The 21,378-nt window shown below is 43.1% G+C and overlaps 1 protein-coding gene across 1 annotated transcript in view; it reads left to right on the top strand.

The window, feature by feature from the left end:
- Positions 1 to 1,161: 1,161 nt before the first annotated feature.
- The window catches only part of LOC123637401 (PR domain zinc finger protein 5-like), a 74,369-nt gene continuing 54,152 nt past the window's right edge, over positions 1,162 to 21,378 (top strand). Inside the window, 3 exon segments of the mRNA XM_045550587.1 lie at positions 1,162 to 1,389; positions 9,252 to 9,335; positions 16,896 to 17,018. Coding sequence (XP_045406543.1) covers positions 1,297 to 1,389; positions 9,252 to 9,335; positions 16,896 to 17,018 — 300 coding nt within the window. The 5' untranslated portion in view covers positions 1,162 to 1,296.

The following is a 21,378-nucleotide window of genomic DNA, read 5'->3' as shown; positions in this document are numbered from 1 at the left end:
GTGTGTGGTGTGTGTGTGTCTGTGTGGTGTGTGTGGTGTGTGTGGGTCTGTGTGGTGTGTGGTGTGTGTGTGTCTGTGTGGTGTGTGTGGTGTGTGTGGGTCTGTGTGGTGTGTGTGGTGTGTGTGGTGTGTGTGGGTCTGTGTGGTGTGTGTGTGGTGTGTGTGGTGTGTGGTGTGTGTGTGTGGGTCTGTGTGGTGTGTGTGGGTCTGTGTGGTGTGTGTGGTGTGTGTGTTGTGTGTGTGTGTCTGTGTGGTGTGTGTGGTGTGTGTGTGGTGTGTGTGGGTCTGTGTGGTGTGTGTGGTGTGTGTGGTGTGTGTGGTGTGTGTGGTGTGTGTGTGTCTGTGTGGTGTGTGTGGTGTGTGTGGGTGTGTGTGGTGTGTGTGTGTCTGTGTGGTGTGTGTGTGGTGTGTGTGGTGTGTGGTGTGTGTGTGTGGGTCTGTGTGGTGTGTGTGGTGTGTGTGTGGTGTGTGTGTGTGGGTCTGTGTGGTGTGTGTGGTGTGTGTGGGTCTGTGTGGTGTGTGTGGTGTGTGTGTGTCTGTGTGGTGTGTGTGTGGTCCACTGTGGCAGAACCAGCTGTATGTTTCTGACGGTTTGGGAACCCGCATTGGGAGCGTTAATGGGGTTCCGGGAACGACCCGGCCCGAGGACCATCCCTGTCCCTCCGGGGGAAACGGGCAGACGACGGCGCGACCTCCCGACATCACTAAAACCGCGTCTGTGGCGACAAGTGTCGCTCGGGCGCTCGCTCCCGCCTGGAGGTCTGCGGTCAGCGGGGGGGACGCGGGGACGGCCTAGGTGGGGCCGCGGAAAACTCGGCAGGGGTCACGTTACCGAACCCGACTAGTTTCCGGCGATCGGAGCGTGCGGTTATTGGCCGCCAGCGCCCGCGTGCGTCTCCCGCGGGCTCCGAGCCCCGAGTGCGGCCGTCTGGGGGAGGCTCCGCCGCGGCCCGGCGGTCGCCCCGCGTCTGGGGGGCGACGGGCGGAACTGCCCGCCGGGCGTCAGTCCTGGGAGGCGAGGCCCGAAACCCGGAGCGGACGCGGGCGGGACGCGCGCCGCCCTGCTCCGGGCTCCGCGCCGGGCGCTCCGGGCCGCGAGTCAGGCCAATCAGCGCGGCGGCGGCGGCGGCGGAGGCCGCTCCGGGCCGAGCCCGAGCCGGGCCGAGGAGGGGCCGAGCCGCGGGGGATCCTGGACTCGCAGGGAGGGGGACTCGGGGAGGAAACGCGCGTCCCCGGCCCCGCCGGCGGCTCCCTCCGCCCCGCACCCGCCTACGATGCGCCGCCGCGGCCGGGAACATGCTGGGCATGTACGTGACGGACAGGTTCTCCCTCCGGTCCTCCCGCGTGCAGGACGGGATGGGGCTCTACACGGCCCACGGCGTGAGAAAGGTGGGTGACCCGCGGGGCCGCCCTCGCCCGCCGTCCCTCCGGGGGCCGCACCACATAGGTGTCGCCGGCGCGGGCGGACGGGCCTCGTTGCGAGCGCAGGAAGTGCGCGCCGGGGAGCCCCCCTTTTCCGCGGGGACGGCTGCGAGACGCCGGGAGGCGCCGTGGCGGGGCCCTCGCGCTGCCGTGTCCCGTGGGCCGAGTGGGCGCGGCGACAGCCCCGGCTCTCCATGCGGGGGGGAGGGCAGCCCGGGGGCGGCTCAATGCGGGCTTGGAATTCGCCCGGACGCCCGCTCAGCTCCCTTCTAGAACGCGTGTGCCTTCTGGGAGGTGCCAGCTGGATCGTCTTTGCATCCCTGCATCTTCTTTCTCTGCTTTTTTGGATTTTTTCTGGCATCGGATTGCTCTCTCCTCCCAGAAAGTTAGTTCAAGGCACGTTATCAGAGGGAGCACGTTGCTGCTTCCATCCAGGAATGGCCTGGATACGTTGCCTGTGGAGAGCAAAGGCCTAGAATATTCTAAAGCTTTGGAGTCGGAGCCAATGACCTCATAACTTGTGGTTGTTTCACGGGACAGGGGAACTCCGGAGCCGCGAAGGCAGCGGAGAAGCCGTTAAATGAGCAGATACTTTGTGCCAGGGCCCATCTTGGAAGTTTCCCTCTCTTGGTAGCTTCTCTGGCACAAGCCTCCCCTGACATCAGTTTTAATCCTCATTTAGGGATGAAAAAGCAGAAATTCTGTAAAGTTGTGTTTTCTGCTGAGTTAGACTCCAAACCTAAGTCTCACTAAAGTTCTAAGTCACATTCTTTGCAGAACATTTGTTGACTCTTAAGGAACAATGGGTCTTATAAACCTCCAGCCCTGCCGTTTTCCTAGTCTGTCCACCCCCCCCCCCTTTGTTAGCAGGTATTTTGCAAAATGGAGGTTGGGCAAGAGCAGGCTTGTCCAGGTAAGAGACGCTAACAGGTTCAGAGGATGCATGGGGAGACGCCAGGTGCCCTTCATCTGAGCATGACTCTTCCCGCTGCCTCTCACCTTCACAGCAGGTGAACGGGGTGCACGGTGCTCCCAAATCTCCATAAACAGCTCCACTGACACCACGGTCCACAACATACTTCAGGGCAAAACTGGAAAAAATACATCGCGTATTTACTTTTTCAGATGGAGTTTGGGAGAACGCTCAAATGTGAAAAAAAGGAATTAGAGGTGTATTGAATAGAGGTTGCCAAATGGCCACATGGTAAATTCCACATTCTTCCAAAGCCAAATATAGCTGTCATCAGATGACTTCTGTACAGAGTTGAAATTCTTCTTTTAATTCATTCTCACAAAGATGCGAAAAATTCCCAAATGGACTTTTCTTGAAGGTCTTTGGCTTCAATGTAATTAAAAAATTAAACACAGTTGTTAAAAATAATTTTGTTTAATGAATAGTAATATACCAAACAATCCTAACAAAGATTAGAATTATTACACAATCCTTTTTTTTTTTAACCTTATATTAGTATTTAGGTTTTTATAAACAACTAGCCAATGTACTTTCTTTGGATTCTTTTTTTTATTAATTTCAATTTTTTTACGTATTTGATTATTTGGAAGTATTTTATTTTGCTTCATGGACTAAATGGCTTCTAGAATCATCATATGTTATTGCATCATTGTACTATTACAATGATAAGTAGATACTTAATCTTGTGCTGGCCAGTGTAACTTACTGATAAACTAGTGTAATTGGCCAGGAAAACGTATATAAAACACAGATTTTCATCCAGATCACATCTAGAATTCTTGCCTATATCTCAAAGTGAATATGCAGATGTTTGCAATAAATCTAAACTGTTATTGATATTTAATTATCCCAAGGTATTTAATCACAAGGTCATAGGTTCACTGATGCCAGAAATGACCTTAAAGCAAACTTCAGCTCCTTTGCCTTCCAGAGGCTGAGCGCAAAGCTGAACCTGAATAGTAGATTTTAGCCGAGTTATAAGGCTGCAGGGGAACAATAATGCACCCCTTACCTGTCTGTGTAGAGTCAATCTCTTAATTCTCAAGTATTTTCCAAGTCACCCTGTACTAGGCCTAACTCTGGCCATCAATTATGGGATCTGAGAAGAGAGGGTTAGCAGCAGCTATATTAAAGACCTTCCTTAAAAGTTTTCATGTTCTTTATTCTCAACAAATTTTGGAATATACCACTTTAGAGACGTGTTGGAAATTACAGATGTTTTGTCACATTTTTATAACACATATGCTTGTATAGTACTCCTGTTTTAAAAAACTGTTACAATTCAAAACATCTGTCGATTTCAAACTCAAGAGACTCTAAGCCAGACCCAGTTTGGGGAATCTTGCTAGCAACTCCACCCCTATTACCTTCCCCACATTGAGTTGGGGTGTCCTTGGCAACAGGACCCCCCTAATCCCTCTCTAGACTCACCCCTTTTTGTGCACAGTTTCCTAGAGTGGGGTGTCTGCAGCAGGATCACTTAATTCCCCAGCTCAACCTTAGTCCTGCTAGATTTCTCTTGCAGGCCTAGTGCTTCTAATGTTTTTATTTTTCATTATAAAATGTACACAGTGACAACATTAAGAAAAGTCAAAAGGAGTCTTGTGGAAAGCCCTTGAGTAGAAAAAGGAGGCCTGAGCTCATTCACACTTTTACACATTGTGATTTGCTAATAATAAGAAAAAATAACAAAATTGTCACGTTTTGCATGCCGTTTGCCAGACTCTGTTGTAAGTGCTTGTTGTGTCATCTCATGAGCAGTTTTGTGCTTCACTAAAGACGTGGAATTTTAGGTTGCAAAAAGTACTCTGCAGATTAAAACTAGTAATAGTTACTCAAAGCTAATACATTAAGTATACATACAATAATAAGTTAAAGTTAAGCCAACACCTCACTACGTTGCATTTTTTTGTATCACAATCATTTTTTTCCCTAGTTTATGTGAATAACCAGTGGGTGGTGGTTTCAACGTTAGGTTTGAACCTGCTAAGTGGAAAAGTAAAGCTTAAGGTTGCTTCAGACTCTCAGATTCTGCGATTTTGAGGAAGAGATTAAGATTAAGATTAATAGACCACCACCTGCCTCCATTCCCTTCCCATTTATTTTCAGCTGTAGGCTTTCCTTCCCTGACTTGTAATCATTTAGTCATCCGTATGTGGCAGGCACGATATTAGGCCCCGAGGATCTGCAGATGAGCAAAACAGGCAAGTCTGTCCGTGAGGAGCTTGTTTTCTTGTGTGGGGAGATGGCCAGTAAACAAGCAGAAAAAGAAAGATTACCGAGATAGTTGAAGCCTGTGTTAGATTAAATGAAGGCAATAAAGAGGTTGAAACGTCAGAGAGTAAATGAGGGGTGGGGTCTATTTGAGGCGTGCCCATGGGGAAGACTTCTCAGAGATGACACCGGACGGGAGACTGAAGGAGCTGAGCCAGCCGGGAGAGATCGGGAAGAGGGGTTCAGGGGGCTTGGACGGAGGTGGTCTGTGTGAGGTCTAAGGCCGGAGTCCACGGGAGGGGGGGGCGCAGCTGAAAGTCAAAGCACCCTCCCGGGTTTCGGCCCCAAATGTAAGGTTTCTTGGATTGGCCGGCGCCAGAGAAAGAAAGACAAGGGGTAAGCAACGAGGCTTTATTGGGGTGCTCCCAGGCGAGGTTCACGGGCCTCAAGAGAGAGACCCAGGAAGTCACATCGCCCAGAAGTTTTGAGTGGGCTTATATATGTAGGGCTGGGGGTAGGGGCTTCTTTGGCATGACGATTTATGGGGGGGAGAGCAAGGAATTTCCCATTGCAGTTTTCGGGCGGGTATTGAGAAACAGGAGGGGCTGGTGGTATGTGTGACTCCAGGAACCGAGACCCTTATCGGGGTGACCATCCAGGTGTGGCTATTCTTATAAACCGTATAGTACCTTTTTACTATTTTTTGTTTAGACCATCTTTTAGGGCAATTAAAACTGAGACAAATTGTTACTTACTTTGGTTTTTACCATATCAGGAGCTCTTCATTTCTTTGTTTTGAACTAAGTTTTTATCTATCGAAGACCTTCAGTTCACATGTCTCCTGTCACAGGTGTGCTGGCCGCGGATTTCCTGGGCTTGTTTGTCCTTTCACGGTGCCGCAGATGTGTGCGTGCTGTGTTGGTGCTTGGTAGGCTGATGGGGAGGGACGCGGGGAGGGGTGAGCGGGAGGCTGGGGTCGGAGGGTTCTCGGCTGTGTTCCGGCCTCATTCTTACACAGGCTTCATCTGCCTGGGCCTGGGCGTTGGGCCTTCTTAGTGTTCCTTCTTCCCTTCCCCATGGGAGCCAGATTTTGCCCCCGTCAGCGGGTGGTCTTCTGTGGGAGCTTCCCCAGGGGTAGGTAGGAGCCCTTTGGTGGCTGCGGTCTGAATTCCTGGGCCTGTGCGGTTGGCTGCCCTCCTCCCGGCAGGGTGTTCGCTGGGTCCTGGGCATGACATGGTTTGCTCTTTCTTGCAGTGGTGAAAGGCTTTCTCCTGATGTGAGAAAAAGGCCAGGATAAAAGGCCTTTAGCAAGTTGTTAAAATGTTAGATTTTCCACCTGCTTGTGTGGTGGCTGGAAGCTCTTCCTTCTGTGACCTGGCACAGGTCAGCCAGCGCTCCTCTCCAGAAAAGTCACGATTTTGTAGTTTATTGGCCTTTCTCGTGGTTAGGATGGGGGCGATACTCTTTCCAGCTTCTTGGTGGAAACTGAACTTTTAGATATAAAGTCTTAAAATTAAATGGGTATTTACTTCATATTCTTATTTTTTTATTTAACAAATTTCATGATTTAACACCAGTTTTGAAAGAAGTGTTTTAAAATCTCCCACTGTAGTTCTTGAATTTCTGATATTGTGCTGCAGGTTTCTCAGGGCTATATCCTCTTCATAAATAGTTATTATCGTCACATAATGCTCTTTATCCTGTTTAGTGCCTTTGGCCATTAATTTAACCTTATCTGTTATTGATACTCTTGCCCTTTGTTTTTATTTGTTGTCCAGCCATTTTAGTTCATTTGTAATCATTTTGTTTTATCCTTTCACAATCGTGTGTAGCTAGATTATGTTTTATAACGTATTATTGTCTTTCTCATTTAGTGGGAGAATTTTACTCCTTCATATTTAATGACTGATATAATTGATTTTATTCCTGCTGTCATTTTTAATGCTCATTATTTTATATTTTTGCAACTTTTTCTTATTTTTGCTGTCTGTTCAAGTTACTGTTTGTAACTTTCTCCCCTCGTACTGCTTTCTTAGCTGTACTCTTTTTTCACTCTTTCATTATCAGCTGCACATGATTTTATCATTTGATAGCTAGAATTCAGGTGTTTCTCCCACAAAACACACTTTTTTACCCCACAAGTTCTTCCATTTTCCTGTTACTTCCCTCTTCTCCTTTCTTCCTGCCTTCTCCCCTTGACAAAACTTTTAGAATGCTTTTATCTTACTGCCTGCCTTCCCCAACAATTTCTCTCGGTTTTCATGAATGCTGTGTTATTTAATAGAGTTTCTTTTAAAAGTATATCCTTGTTTCAAGAGTTGCTATTTAGCTTACATGTTTCACATATCATATCCATGTTATTGTTACATATTAGCCGTGTGTGTGTATATACACCAGTTAGACATCTTTATTGTACCCCAGTGGTTTGAGTTTATGCTAAAGAGTGACCATTCACTATTAATGGTGAAGGTTTAAAGTCAGCATTTTGATTCTTAGTTTGTGTTTTCAAAGCTTGAAGTCCTTTCATAATATTACTAGGCCTGCATCCAAGCAGGCTTCTTCCCTGACCCCACTGCATTTATTTGGGTTTGCATTCCTTTCTCTTGAGTCCTTCGAATATTGCTGAATTGATTGATTCAGTTTTTCTTTCCTCCAGATTTTTACTTCAGAGAGTAACTGGCTTGGGTAGATCAGTTACATTGGAAAGTGTGTGCTCAGATTATTGTCACCTTCTGCAGTAGTTGATCAAGGCCACAACAGTGTAGACTGAAAGTTGAACCATTTCCATTAATAGCAACTCCTCCAATTTATGACAAAAAAAAACCACACCTTACATTTTTGGTCTGTTTTCTAGATTAGTTTTCACATCAGTTCACTGAGTTTCTTCCATTCAACAGTCAGTGTGCTGAGGGTGTGCACTGAGCAAGGCACAGCCCGGGGAATCGCTAAATCGTGGTCAGTGGGAAGGTGGCACGAGGCTGCGGACACTGAGCCATCGGTGCCAGCGTTAGGACTCGGAGTGGTGGCTTGGTACAATGGTGAGTGCCTGGGCCTCCACTTGGAGTAGATCCTGTCTTTGATCATCTGGGTGACCGACCTCAAGCAAGTCATTGAGACTCTCTGAGCTTTGGTTTTCTCAGGTGTTCAGTGGGGAGTGTGGCACATAGTGGTTAAGTAAATATTAATCCCCCTCCCACATTCTTTCATTTCTTATGCAGCTTTTCTTAACTACCATCAAAGACTGGTTAGGCCCCCTCTCAAGGAGAGGAATGATTGCTTTGCAAAGAAACCGTCTTTGGGGTGTCGTGCTGTCTGAGACGTGTCGCTGAGAGCCCACGTTAGCAGAGAGGATTGCCACGCAGAGCCGGCTCCCACCTTCTCCTGAGTTTGCTCTCTCTATTAATACCCCTAATGTTATTATGAATACTCAGCAATCCCCCTGCTTCTCTGCTATGCCTGTGTTTAAGTTACTTGCAATTATAGTCTGAATCTGAGGGATCCCTGCAGGTCTTTCCTGCCCTGAAGTTAAAGAAACGGTCTTCCCGGCCCTGCCAGCATTGATGACGTCTCAGGACCTCTTTTCTCCATCTCTAAAATGGAGGGCCTGGCTTAGCTGGTTATAATTTCTTTCAGCTTTAAAATTTTATTATTCCCGGGAGTTGGGTTTTCTGTTGTTCATTAAGTAATTTATATTCCTTGAAACATTGCATTGGTGGTTCTTTTTCCCCTAACAATGTTCATCAGAAGTTCCCCTGGAGATTTTGTTGGTTTTTTTTTTTTTTTCCCTACTGCCTCTGTGTGAAGGGGCGGATTCTACGGAAAAATAGTCCTAGGCAGGTGTGAAGGCACGAGTGGGTCTGTGTCCTCTCCACACACGTGACTGCAGAGTGCCTGGTTGGACACACAGCCCCCCCCCCCCCCCGTCTCTGCAGTCCCTGCTTTGGTGGCTGCAGAGAGAAAGCGTGTTCCTGCCCTCGTGCATGTCCTCGTGAGTCCCCAGCCACTCGTAGCTCACACTCGCAGGGGCTGTGCCAGTGGCTCCCCACGCCCTGCTCCCAGAGTCTGACTTTTACAAAGCCTGGGGCTCCGTGTTTGGAAGCAGCAGGTGGGCTACAGAGCACCCACTTGGTGAAACCCGGGTTTAACGTGTGCCCACTTGGCTGATGGAAAGATTGACGGGTGAATTTAAAGTTTATTTATGAACAGTCTCCCTCTGAGAATGGCAAGCCTGCTTCCCTCACATTCACAATAGGGACGAATTTATAAATTTTATGGAAACCAGGTGATTTTCTGCCTGGTGGGCTTGTCTCTCAAGTCAAGCAAAACTCGGTGCTTTTTCAAGACCACTTGACAGGCTGTGAGGAAGATTGAAACCTGAAGCTCACAGTGCAGTTCCTTGCCAGGATTTGAAGGTTAAGCGATTTAACCCTTTTGTGTTGGCTCCTATGTTGTTAGATGCAGGGTCTGAGATTCAAGACAGATTAAGTTGGATTTTAAATATGTAAATGTTTTGTTATGCAAATTGGTTAATATTGGGCATAAAGGTTTAGAGGAAAAACAAAAATCCAGAAGAAAACAATGGTTTATTTTAGCAACCTGATTGTTGTACTAATCCTCTTTCAATATAATTCTTGCTACGCAGGGTGAAAAGTTTGGACCCTTTGCTGGAGAGAAGAGAATGCCTGAAGATCTGGATGAAAATATGGATTACAGGCTGATGTGGGAGGTGAGCGTGACTTACTTTTAATGTTAAAAATGTTCCTTTATATTATTTAATGCATTTATAAGGCTACATGAATCCATATTGATTCCAGTTAAGTATTTAAGTATTAAAATGTTTTAATTTTAAACAACATGAGTAACTTGAAAGTTTAGCATTTTTTTTAGAAAAAATAGACTGTTGAAATGTCTTACTAGACAATTCTTTTCAAAGTGAAGTTTATAGTTCATCACTGAAAAATAAGTTTTTCATGCCTAAGAGTATTTGGATTTCAAAATAGGCATGCATTCGATTTCTATAAATGAAAGTATACTTTTCCTTTAATTTTTATTTCCCTATTTCCTTCTAATTGTATAGAAGTAATTCTGAGTTTCATGTTGGCACAAAAATCCCACCTTAAAACGTATCTTACCTTTAAAAACATAATTAAAGAACTGCGACACTGTAGACAGTCCTTTGCAATCTAAGGTTTCCCTTATGCATGCGGAAATCTGTGTATGCCAGCGTGTGTCTTTGTATTCTGAGAGTTTTCATCTTTGTCATGCCCGTTACATTTGTTGCTGTTCTTTTCTAGCTATTAGAAGAAGGGTCTGAGGGACAAATAGGAAAGCAGAGGTGTAGAAACTATTAAAACAAAAATTTGGAAAACTCGGCCCCAAGAATTATACAATCATGTATTGCTTAACGAAAAGGATATGTTCTGAGAAATGCATTGTTAGGCAATTTGTCATTGTGTGAACATGATAGTGTATTCACACACACCTGGATGGTCTAGCCTACTGCACATCTGGGCAGTTGGTGTGGCCTAGTGCTCCTAGGTGTCCCTGTACTGAACACTGTGGGCATTTATAACACAATGGTGCATGTCTGGGTATCGAAATATATCTAAATATAGACCAGGTACAGTAAAAATGTGGTATTATAATCTCATGGGGCCACTGTTGTGCGTGTGGTCTGCTGTTGACTGTGTCACTGCCATGTGGGACAAGACTGTTGGGAGGTTTCTGTGAGGGGGCGAAGGCCTGAGATACCTGTGGGTGGGGCGGAGAGGGGTGGGACTCAGGAAATCGGGAAAAGTTGGAAAACTGGAGGAGAGAACTACACACAGAGTCTCTGCCTGTGTGTGTATCAGTCAGGGTCTTTAGAGGAATAGAACCAAAAATATTTTATATGTATCTTTGTCACACATGTGTGTATATATGTGTGTGTGTATACATACTTAAATAGACCTATTTCAAGGTGGTATTTCACACTTTCGTGGAGGAGACAAGTATGAAATCTTCAGGGCAGGCCCACAGGCTGGAATCTCTGCAGTTGTGAGGCAGGATTTCTTCTCCAGAATGCCTCAGTTCTTCCTTTTAATTAGGGCTAGGGACAATTAGACGAGGGCCACACAACTATGGAGGAGGATCTCGTTTACCTAAAGTCAGCTGATTGTAGATGAGGATTATCTTGAACTCTCTCATACATGACTTCTGGGTTTTTAAATTGGTCCAATCCTTTTGAAAACCATCTAGCATTATTAGTTTGAGCTGAATATAATAAGCCCATGATAGGACTCAGCAATTCCATGAGGCAAATAGTGAATAGAAGTGTGTATGTTACTAAAAGACTTGCACAAGAATTTTTATAGCAGCACTATCACAAGTTATCCCAAGCTAAAAATAACTCAAATTTCTGTCTACTAGTAAATAGACAAATGTATTTGGGAATATTCATATTGTATAACTGTTATGATAATGAATATATCACTACTATGCTTAGCGGTATGAATGAATCTCAGCAACAACCTTGAGGGAAAGAAGCTGGGGACAAAGGAATACAATTATGTGATTCTGTTTACCTAAAGTTCAAATGCAGGGTAAAGTTAATCTATAGAATGGTAAATCAGGACTGTAGTTACCTCATCGGGAGGGTAGTGATTAGGAGTGGGGACCTGGGAAGGTTGTGGGGTGCTGTTTCTTGATCTGTGTGTATGGGTGCGTTTACTTTGTGAGAGATCGTTGAGCTGTGTGCTTGAAGATTCTGCACTTCTCAGTGATGGTGTTACACTTCAATGAAAATTTACTTGAAATAATCGAACACCGGGATGAAAACCCCAGGCCATGGGGTCTGGGAGGGATTTGGTGGCCCTGGAGTTGGGCTTTCACGATGGAGTTGTGCAAAGTGGTCGGCTCGCCTTGTGTGTTGGAAGTGACACGCACCCGTGGAGCTTGCGGTTGGAGTGTGTGTTGAAAGAGAAGAGTCGGGAATGACTTTAAGCAATTGGCTTGAGCCACATGGGTGGAGTGGGAGGTGCGGCACATCCCAGGCAGGGCGGTTAGAGGGTACGAGTGGGAGGGTTGGCAGTGTGGGGTGGACTCTGTTGTAAACTTCTGAAGAAAGGGCATAGTCTTATTACTGCTTTAGTATTATCTTTATTCCCCAGGTCTTGGCTCACTGTCTAGAACATAACTGTAATTGAATAAAAGTTCATTTTCCATCCAACATTCAATAAATCATTCATATTCAATAAATATATTGAATAATCGTAAATTATTTTTACCATTGGCATTCTTAGAAAATATGTAACTTGAAAATTAAGAAACCAGAAACAACTTGTTGACTCCTTTAGTGTTTTACTTAGGTTTTGCCTACTTTGTAGACATTTTTCTTTTGTTTTTCATGAAGATGGTGATTTCACTGAAATACAGTTTTTAAAGGAGCCGATTGGTCAGATATGAGACTAGACATTTTGTTTATATGTTTTTCTCTTTGTCATTATTTTGTGATTACAGCTGTTATGTTGCTGAGAACTTGATTCAGTACCAGGTTTCCAATGTGTTTCAGTTTTTGGAAAAAATGTTTTCAATTGTTTAAAAGCTTTTATTTTTCTTTATTGTTTATGGGAGACCTTTTAGGTGTTTGGAACAAAGAAATCTCTCCACCAAATGTTTTTCTTTTGCAGATGATAACATTTTGTTTCAGGTTCCAAATGGAATCAATTAGCGTAGACATTGGTGGAAAAATACCACCTATGAAGCCTTATGGATGCTGGGCCTCCTAAAACAAAAGCCACAGTACATTTCTGCTGACACTAGCCCTCTAGTTGGGGTAAATGCAAAGCGACTGGATGTTTCATGTTTTCTGAAAGTTCTGTGTTGGTTTTGTGGCTCCTACCTAAGTCAGTCGGCCAACTTGTGGCTGTTGAGCCAAACTGGAGGTCTGATTAGAAGAATGCTAGGAGTTTGTGGCTAAGTAGTGTTATTAAGAAGAAAGAAAAAAAACAACTTCCGTATTGTTAGAGTACTTGCACCATCTTTGTGGTTCTGATCACTATTTATAGCACCACAGGAATTTTATGAAACAGATGCATTTGGTTGCAAATAACAGCAACTCCAACTTGCTTAAATAATGAGGACGGACGTTACGTCAAGTGAGAGAAGTCCAGTAGTCAAGCAGGCTTCACCCAAGTTCTTCCCACTGCTCTACATTTCGACCTTGGCCGTGGCTGAGTCCTCAAGCTGTTGGCAAGTGTCAGGCAGGTTTCAGACAAGATAGTGTCTGGAAGGAAAAAGGATATCTTTTCAAAAATCCTTCTCCCCTAGTAGATCTCCCGTAAAATGTCAGAGGTGGGTAACACGTCCATTCTTGTACTGGCAAAGGGAATAGGATTGCTCTTACTCAGTCAGGGATGACCTGGGGCTGGGGTAGGTCGTCATTTTCTCAGAGCGCACAGAAGGGTGGACATAGGAACAGATCTAGTGTCCTTTGAGGAAGGAGGATGGTCAGGGAGGATCTCGGAAGCACTGTCCCTGGAGTGACCACATTTGTTACTTGTTCATTTAACAAGTGTGTCATGAATGCTTGCTCGGTGTCAGATAGGAGGTGTTAGGTGCTGGGTTTGTTTGCTTAGATCAAAAGATACCTGGCAGAGAAGGTAAAACATAATGGCTGATAAGGAGTCTAATATTTATATCTTTCGTTATTTCCATGATGTGCAAATGTTTTGATTGGGAACATAGTACACTTGATGAAAGTGTTTTTGGTTACAAGAGCTGTTCAAAGAACAGTGCTTTTATGTAATTTTAGAGGTCGGAGGAAGTATTTCAAGTAGATAGAGTGTAAATAAGGGTAGGAAAAGTGTAAATTAAGGGGGATGCTCATATCAACCAGGTTATGATGTTTTCAAAACATTTATTTTTCATCACATGTCACCCATGATGTAAAAAATTAGAGCAATGCATATGAAGATAAAGTCCCACTTTATGTTTTTTCTGTGTATCCACTCTTGCTGATATTTTTATGTATATTTCTAAGCATATATAGGACCAACAATTGTGAGTTTCTTAAAGTAAATCTTATTTCAGCATATGCAGTAGTAACATTGCTTATCTGATACGTGGTCACTGAGAGCCTTGTTTTCTTCGCTAATAGTTTAGGCATGAATTCAGCAGGCATTTGTGAATTATTTTTAATAGAAGCTTTATTGAGACACAATTTACATGCCATAAAGTTTACCCTTTTAAATGTATAATTCGGTAGTTTTCAGTATATTCATAGAGTGTGCAACCATCACCAATCTAATTTTAGAATATTTTCATCTTCCCAGAAAGAAACCCTGTACCGTTTAGCAGTTATTTTTGACTATTTTATGTACCCATTAATATTTTGTGCAAAATTTCATTTGAAGAGTCATGTTTCTCTAAGAAATCTTCTAAACACATTAAATGCTTATATTAAAAATTCAGCTAACTTCTTAGGATCAGTTTCAGAGAATGTATTTCAGATCCTTGGAAAGAATTCCAGGAGATGGATGTGTGCATTTTTGGAAGTAAAACTGTTAGCAATGCAGGAAATGTTAATGGGTACTGGTATCAGTTTTAGTATTTATTGAATAAATAGAGTGTCATTAAATTAGTGGTAATCAGGATTCCTATGTTTTTAGATTTCTAATTGTGTGCTAGAAAAAGAAGACATTTGGCAAAAGAAAAGAAAACCAGCTTTAAGAAAGTACAGTGCAGCTGTGATTAGATTGATTTTTGTTACACTTTCGAACTCTGTCATACTTCATGGTTTTACTTTCTTTACATTGAGAGCTACAAAGTGAGGGGCAAAGGAGGAAATTTAAGGTATTTGCAGTCAAACCTTTTTTTCTAGAATAACACTTTACAAAACCTCATTTAACCTTAAGTGTACCAATGGCCACTGCCCAAGATGGCGGCCACTGGCTCCAAATGGGCGTTGAGCACTTGAAATCCGGCCAGTGCAACTATGGACCGAATTTTCGATTTTATTTTAGTTTTAATTAGTTTAAAAAACTGAGGCAGTATACAATATCTTTTCAATTAACAGCTTTATTCTTGGGTGGGGCTACATTTTACTTTTCTGTCACATTTTGTGAAATACTATCTTGTAGGGTGCCAGGCATGTGCATTGTTTTTAATATTACACAGAAACATATCACTGACTTAATGGACGTCAGTGGAATAATTCCAGTAATTTTTGAAAATCAATAAAATCATTTTCCTTACATGTTGATGTAACATATTTAAGATGTGTATTTAAATATTTTATGCAGACAGCATGATTTACAATAATACTTTTGTAGATTCTAATTCGCAATTATATAGAACTCTTGTTATCCGTGTATTTATATATATGTACTGTGTTTTGTGTGTATGTATTAGAAAAGGGATATTTTAATTACTGTATCATTACATAGCTTTATAGTATAAAAACTTTATGGGAAAAATTATATAAAGAAAGTGATTAAGTGGAGAATTAAATGGAAATATAGAAGCTAGTACCAGAACAATAAAGGACAAAGTGAATATAGAAGGTTTGCCACAAATTGCACAATAATGCCGTTTGTATTTTCTATGGTAAAGTAAAAGAAAAAGATTTTTTTGGATGAAATATAAATAAATAAAGGTAACAGTGTGAAAGATATTTTCAGCTATTTGCTGAAGTCAATTTGATAACAAGTTTCCTCTCAATATTCAAAAGAGAATCTATGAAATAGGTCTCCTGAAATCAGAATTAAATTCAATACGATAAAATTTTTTCAGTTATTTGTAATAGTATTTTTAAAAAAGGAAATGTTTTACAGAAGATATAGTGCATGAACTCACATTATACTGACAAACATTTAGCTCTATTAAGTGTAAATTTTAAGATGTCAGCCAGAAAAAGATGACTTTGCTTTTACTGAGCACTTACTTGTTAGAGCAGTGCATAATGTTCTTTCAAATAAAGGATCTTTTATAATTTCTTTTAAGCCCCTGCCACATGTTCTTGCAAAGCAATGAATTACACTTTTTTATAGTCGCTAGAGCAAAGAAACTGGTAAAAATACAGCATCTTCAGAGTTAAGAGTAGGAGGGAAGACTGGCTGAGTTTTCACTGTGCACCCTTTTATACTGTTAGAATTTTTCATCATGTGCTATATTACTTTTTCAAAAAATGTAACAAATTGTTGGGACAGTAAGGCAAAAAATAATTCCAGTTTAAGATCGATACCAAATTTCTGAACTGGATGCAATGCTGACTCTGCAACTTTAACGACAGTTCTGAGAGTTAGTCCATCACAGGAACCTGAACATAAACACATGTAGATTCGTCACAAAGGACAAATGTGCTGGTCACAATTATGGAGGATAAAAAAATAAGCTGCAGTATCTGCTTTCTAAGTAAGCTCGCAATATCTGTACCAAAAGTTTTTGTAAAATTGAAACAAGTTCACTAACAATATGATTGAAAAGAATGCTTCTGCACTACAAACAGAAGAAATGGGGTTCAAGGACAGCCCATCTGGGGACTTTATTCAGCCACCGGCAGAGGCCCATGAACATGAATCTCCATGCAGCATGGGGTGCTGGTGACATGCTGCCAGAGACATTCTGCTCCCGGGTTTGTGACAAGATGCAAACAGTGCAGTTTGCTGAGCTCACACATTGCCTCAAACCTGTGGTTGACAGACTGAGCCAGAAGCTGAGCAAATACCTGATTTTGTTAATTTTGAGACCATCCCTCCTGAGGATCTTACGGCCAGGGGCAGGATGCCAGCGCTGATGACTGTTGCATCTCCCGCTCTGTGAAAATGCGCTACTGTTGCCGAGGAATCTGCGTGCACCTCCCTTTATGCAGATAATGCCGTCAGCAGGTGAAGAGAGAAACCGAAGTGTTAATAATTCCTCCACCTCCACCCCCACGACTGAGAAACAAGCAGTACCAGCCTCTTCTATGGAGAAAAGGAGAAGGTTGCAATTATGATTTATCTTCCGAACCATTGCGATTGCAACACGTATATTAAAACATACGTACGGAGAGAAACCATTCAGGCTAGAGAGCAGCTGTGTTTCTGAGAGTGGGTTGCAATCGTGAGTCATCTGCATATTTGCCAGATGAAATGCGAGGCCCTATTTGTACGCATGTTTGAAGGCAGCGTGCATGCCAGTCCGGCATGGAACACCTGCCCATAGAAAAGGTATCCGCGTATGAAAACATACCACGTCCTACCGTTGATGTGTTCAACACGGCCTATCCTGCCTTCAGGGGTGAACGCAGGGGCCTTGTGTGTTGCAGGTGCGCGGGAGCAAGGGGGAGGTGCTGTACGTCCTGGACGCCACTGACCCGCGCCACTCCAACTGGCTCCGGCTCCTGCACGAGGCGCCCTCCCAGGAGCAGAAGAACTTGGCCGCCATTCAGGTGAGCTCGCCTGCTGCTCTGTGCACTGTTGGGGGGATGAACGAACATATGACTCCGCTCCCTGGTTTAGACTTATTTCCCCGTGACCTGCTGCAAATAACAGTAACTGCCTGGTAGGAGCAGTGGATGCCCCCCCTAGTCAGCGAGGGCAGGGGAGGGCGGGCCGGGTCACTGCGAGCCTCCGGGAATACTGAGGGAATGAATGAATCACGTCGTCTGACGTCGACCTTGGCAGATACTGTTTTCAAGCACTTTTATTTCATTCTGGGAATGTTTGTTGATACTACTTTTGGTTTGAAAGTTTATTTGGTTCTTAGTGCTATTCTCTGTGTTATGGTGTTAGGGGTTTTTGGAGAAATAGAACCAATAGGGGAGATACATATATGCATATGTGTATATGTGTGTGTATGTAACATATATGTAATAAGAGTATATATATATATATATATATATATAATATTTACGCAATAAGTATATAAAATCGGCTCCCATGATTATGGAGGCCAGCAAGGCCCGAATCGACTGGGCTGATGCACCAGTTGAAGTCCGCAGCCCTGAAGGGCAGGAAGAGCCAGGGTTCCAGGTCTAAGGCTGCCAGGCAGGGAGCCTCTCTGCCACTTGAAGGTGGGTTGGCCCTTTGTCCTATTCTGGCCTTTAATATACTGGGTGACACCCACCCACGTGACGGAGGGGGATGTAGTTTATTCCGTTCCCCAGACTTAGATGTTAATCTCATCCAAAAACACTGTCACAGAAATACCTGGAGTAACGTTAGACCCACTGTCTGGCACCCTGTGGCCCGGGCGGGGTGACCGGTGGGAGCCATGTTTTACCGAGTCCTGTTTGCCTGTGTCCTGGTGTCCTGCCGCACAGAACACCAGGCTCTGATACAGACCGTGGTTGAGCTGAGGTCCTTCAGTGGAACTTAAGAAGAGAAAAAGATCCAGTTTTCAGAGTGACCCATTAATTAAAATGCATTGATCAGATGACTAAGAGCATAAGGGAATGCTGAGTTCTGGCAAAGAGTTTACTGATCAAATGAGAAAGCTCAGCCTCTTGAATCCTAAATGGCAGAACAGGGAGTCAAGCTATGGTTGGCAGAAGCAAGAAGGGAAGTGAAAAGAGTGAGGAACTAACAGTGCTGGATTATCTACCATGGGTCCTGTTCTAGAAGCTTCATATGCATCTGGTCGTTTATTTGTAGAAATTCTTAGTTTTGATACTTTGTTGAGAATTATACTGATTTCATTCAATTCTGAGTATAAAATCAACAGTGGCACAAGGAACAATGCACAGAATTAAGTTTTAAAGTATTCAGAAAACACAATCATCTAGAATATTCCACTTCCTAATGTTGTCATCTAACCGATGTGTTTTCAGTACAGATAAGTATTAAATGATCAGTGGTTACTGTCTGTTTTTGTACCAATACAGGAGTGATGGCTTCTCTCAAACAGCTGGGGGGAGGGGGGGTGGAATAGAACCTTTGCAGCTATTCAAGCTATTTTTCAGATTTTTCATTATTATTTATCCAACCACATATCTAAGATATTTTTTTTTATATGTAGGCATTATTTCCAAATATTTTTGTATTTTTTCATGGCTTTCTGAGGCAAACTCGTCTCATGGGTTCTTTGGTTTATGTCATGATTTTAATTTACAGACTCTGTTTAATTGTCAGTATATTACTGTTACCAAAATTGCCTGTAGAACCATGAATTTATTTTAAGCGAACCCATTGTTTTGGTAGGTTTTCCATCATCATTTGCAAAGAGTGTTATTTAAAGGAGATTTCTTTTGTTTATGTTTAAATGATGATTTTAAGCTTTCCTCAAATTCCTCTAGTTTGAGAAACTTCTTCCTATTGCCTATTACTTGTGTAGAATCGGTATCTCTCTTCTTCTGCCTAAACTTTCAAGGTATTATGTGCTTAGCTTTGAGTTTTGCCTCAGACTCCGTCAGAGAATCTGTTTACGAGTCGCCTTCACTGTACATCTTGCTCATGACATGTTTAGTGAAGGAAAAGCTGTCGGTACAGTGACAAGTATTCATCTTGGTCTTCTGTCTGCATTTGCTGCTCCACTGTGCCCTGTATTCTACCACGTTGGAGGCACTTACACTTCTCTCATTTTTAGTGCTCACATTTCCTAAGGGCTTACAGAATTTTCATGTTCATTTGGTGCATCCAGTACAGTACTTTTCTTCTTTATTCCAACTGTTTTTTTTTTTTTCTTTGAAAGAGAATAGAAATCTACAGAAGATGTAAGTTGCCACTTTGGTGCTCTGAGACCTTCTCGATGGCTTAACAAGGAGGGAACAGTAGGGATGGAATTGGTAGGGATGGAATCAGAATAGGACTTACGTGACAAGCAGCTCTGTGAAATTCCACGCTTGAATTTAATTAGGATCTCAGTTTGTTCAGAGGCCCCTAGGAGAGGCTTTCGGTGCAGAAGCAATGACAGTGGCTTTAATTTCTTTTCTTTTTTACACTTTCTTAACGGTGGGGGTGGGAGGTTGAGCACGCTGTTAGTGGTAGGGATCTGTGCTGGCTCCCTGGAGGTGACACCTCTGGTATTTGAACAGTAGCTAGAGTTGCAGACTGCTGAGGGTTCACAGCCACATCTGAGCAAGGGCAGACAGCATAATAGTTGGGTCACATGGCTGAAAGAAATGTCAGCCTTCTATCGGGTGGAGTGGTCTCCTGAGGACTGCATTCCAGAAACACTGAGTCAGTAAGAGAAAATCATAGTGTTTCCTGCATAACATTATGAATCTCTGGCATTCCAAACTGCATCTGAAATTTGGGGTATTCAGGAAATTTTTTATTTGAGCCATACGCCCCAGGAGTGGAATAAATGAGAAACGTTTGTGGCCATGTGGCTCGCTTGGTGGAAAACATCGATACTTGGTCCAACTTTTCTGAACAAGGGATTACAAAGTTGAGCTCTGCTTTGGCAGAGTGTCGAAACTCCATGAAGACTTGATTACATTTCTAGTTTTGCAATTTTATTTGATTTTGTAAAATTTGCTTTGGAAATGATTTAAGTATCTGAACTGTTGAAGAAGGATCTAGTAAGCAAACAGTTTTTCCCACGTGCACACTTTTCAGAATAATCATTTGAACGGTACGTTCAGACTTCTGAAAAGTTTCCAGCTATGGCTGGAAAATTCTGAATGTGAAAGATATAGCTTAAAATGAACCCAAACATTCTTAAGCTCCAGAAGAAATGAGTGATTCTTATTAAATGTTAATTTTGTCACACTAAAAGAAAAAAAGTATATATAATATTTGAAAAAATATTTGAACTAATTAGTGTTTTGCAGGCTTTTAAAAATTTCTGATCTTTTGGGAGACAACTATTTGTTAAAATCAGTATTATGCTATTTAGAGTTGAAATTATGAATGACTTGAAAATTTCAGAGGTAAGAGTGTTACATCTCATGTTCTTAAGAACATTTTTCCAGACATGTCTTCCCTGGGACTGTTTGCCATATATTATCAACATAAGTGAAAAGGTGGTTTGATATTCTAAAAAAAAAAGAAGCCTCTGGGAAAATGTGTGGGCCCTGGTCAACATCATGAAGGATGAAGGGTGTGGGGACGTGGGGATGGTCCAAACGAGCAGGGAAGGGCTGGGCACTGAGGTGGTGAGCACAGCTCCGCTCCCGTTCTGCTGTCACTTTGATTCTCCGTTTCCAGCAGAGGTTTCATCACAGACAACTGGGTCTCCCATCTCCACCTCGCTTGGTGATGACGGTTGAAGTTGGTTTATTCTGGGGTCTTCTCTGGCAACACATGAAATTCCAGTATGAAAGAGCTAGAAGGTCTGACGTGGATCTCTAAAGAGAGAAGCAACTTTGACGTTTTTAAAGTACACATAGGATGTTTACATTGCACAGGCTTATCAGAGTGTTGATGCAGAGTTCTAATGGCAGCAGAACCAAGTAAGCAACCAAACCACCAACAAAAAGAAATATCAAAAAGATTTTATCACTTATACACAAAATTATAGTCTCTTCTAGTTCTCTATTTCTGTTTCTTCTTATCAGACTTATATAAATGGTATTTCCACAATATTTCCTAGAATCTACTGGTGCTTTCGTGAATTGCTGGTGGGAGCCGGCTGATTCCACAGAGCCAGCGACGCCTCGTTAGGCTGTTTATCTACTTTATCTACTCCTGCTAGTAGGGGGTGTAGCCACATCTGGCTGACTGAATGGACCCTCTCTGGCCAAGGGAATATCCTTAAACTAAACTGCCTGCCAGGAGGAGGGGGCTCAGACAGGCCTCATCATGCCCACTCCCTTCTTGGGGACATCTTTGTAACCCACTAACAGGCCTAAGGGGATGCAAGACAGA

The sequence above is a fragment of the Lemur catta genome, chromosome 4 (genome assembly GCF_020740605.2).
Source record: "Lemur catta isolate mLemCat1 chromosome 4, mLemCat1.pri, whole genome shotgun sequence".
NCBI classification, from domain to species: domain Eukaryota; kingdom Metazoa; phylum Chordata; class Mammalia; order Primates; family Lemuridae; genus Lemur; species Lemur catta.
Note: the sequence above shows the minus strand (reverse complement) of the source record. Positions and strands in the feature narration are given on the sequence as shown.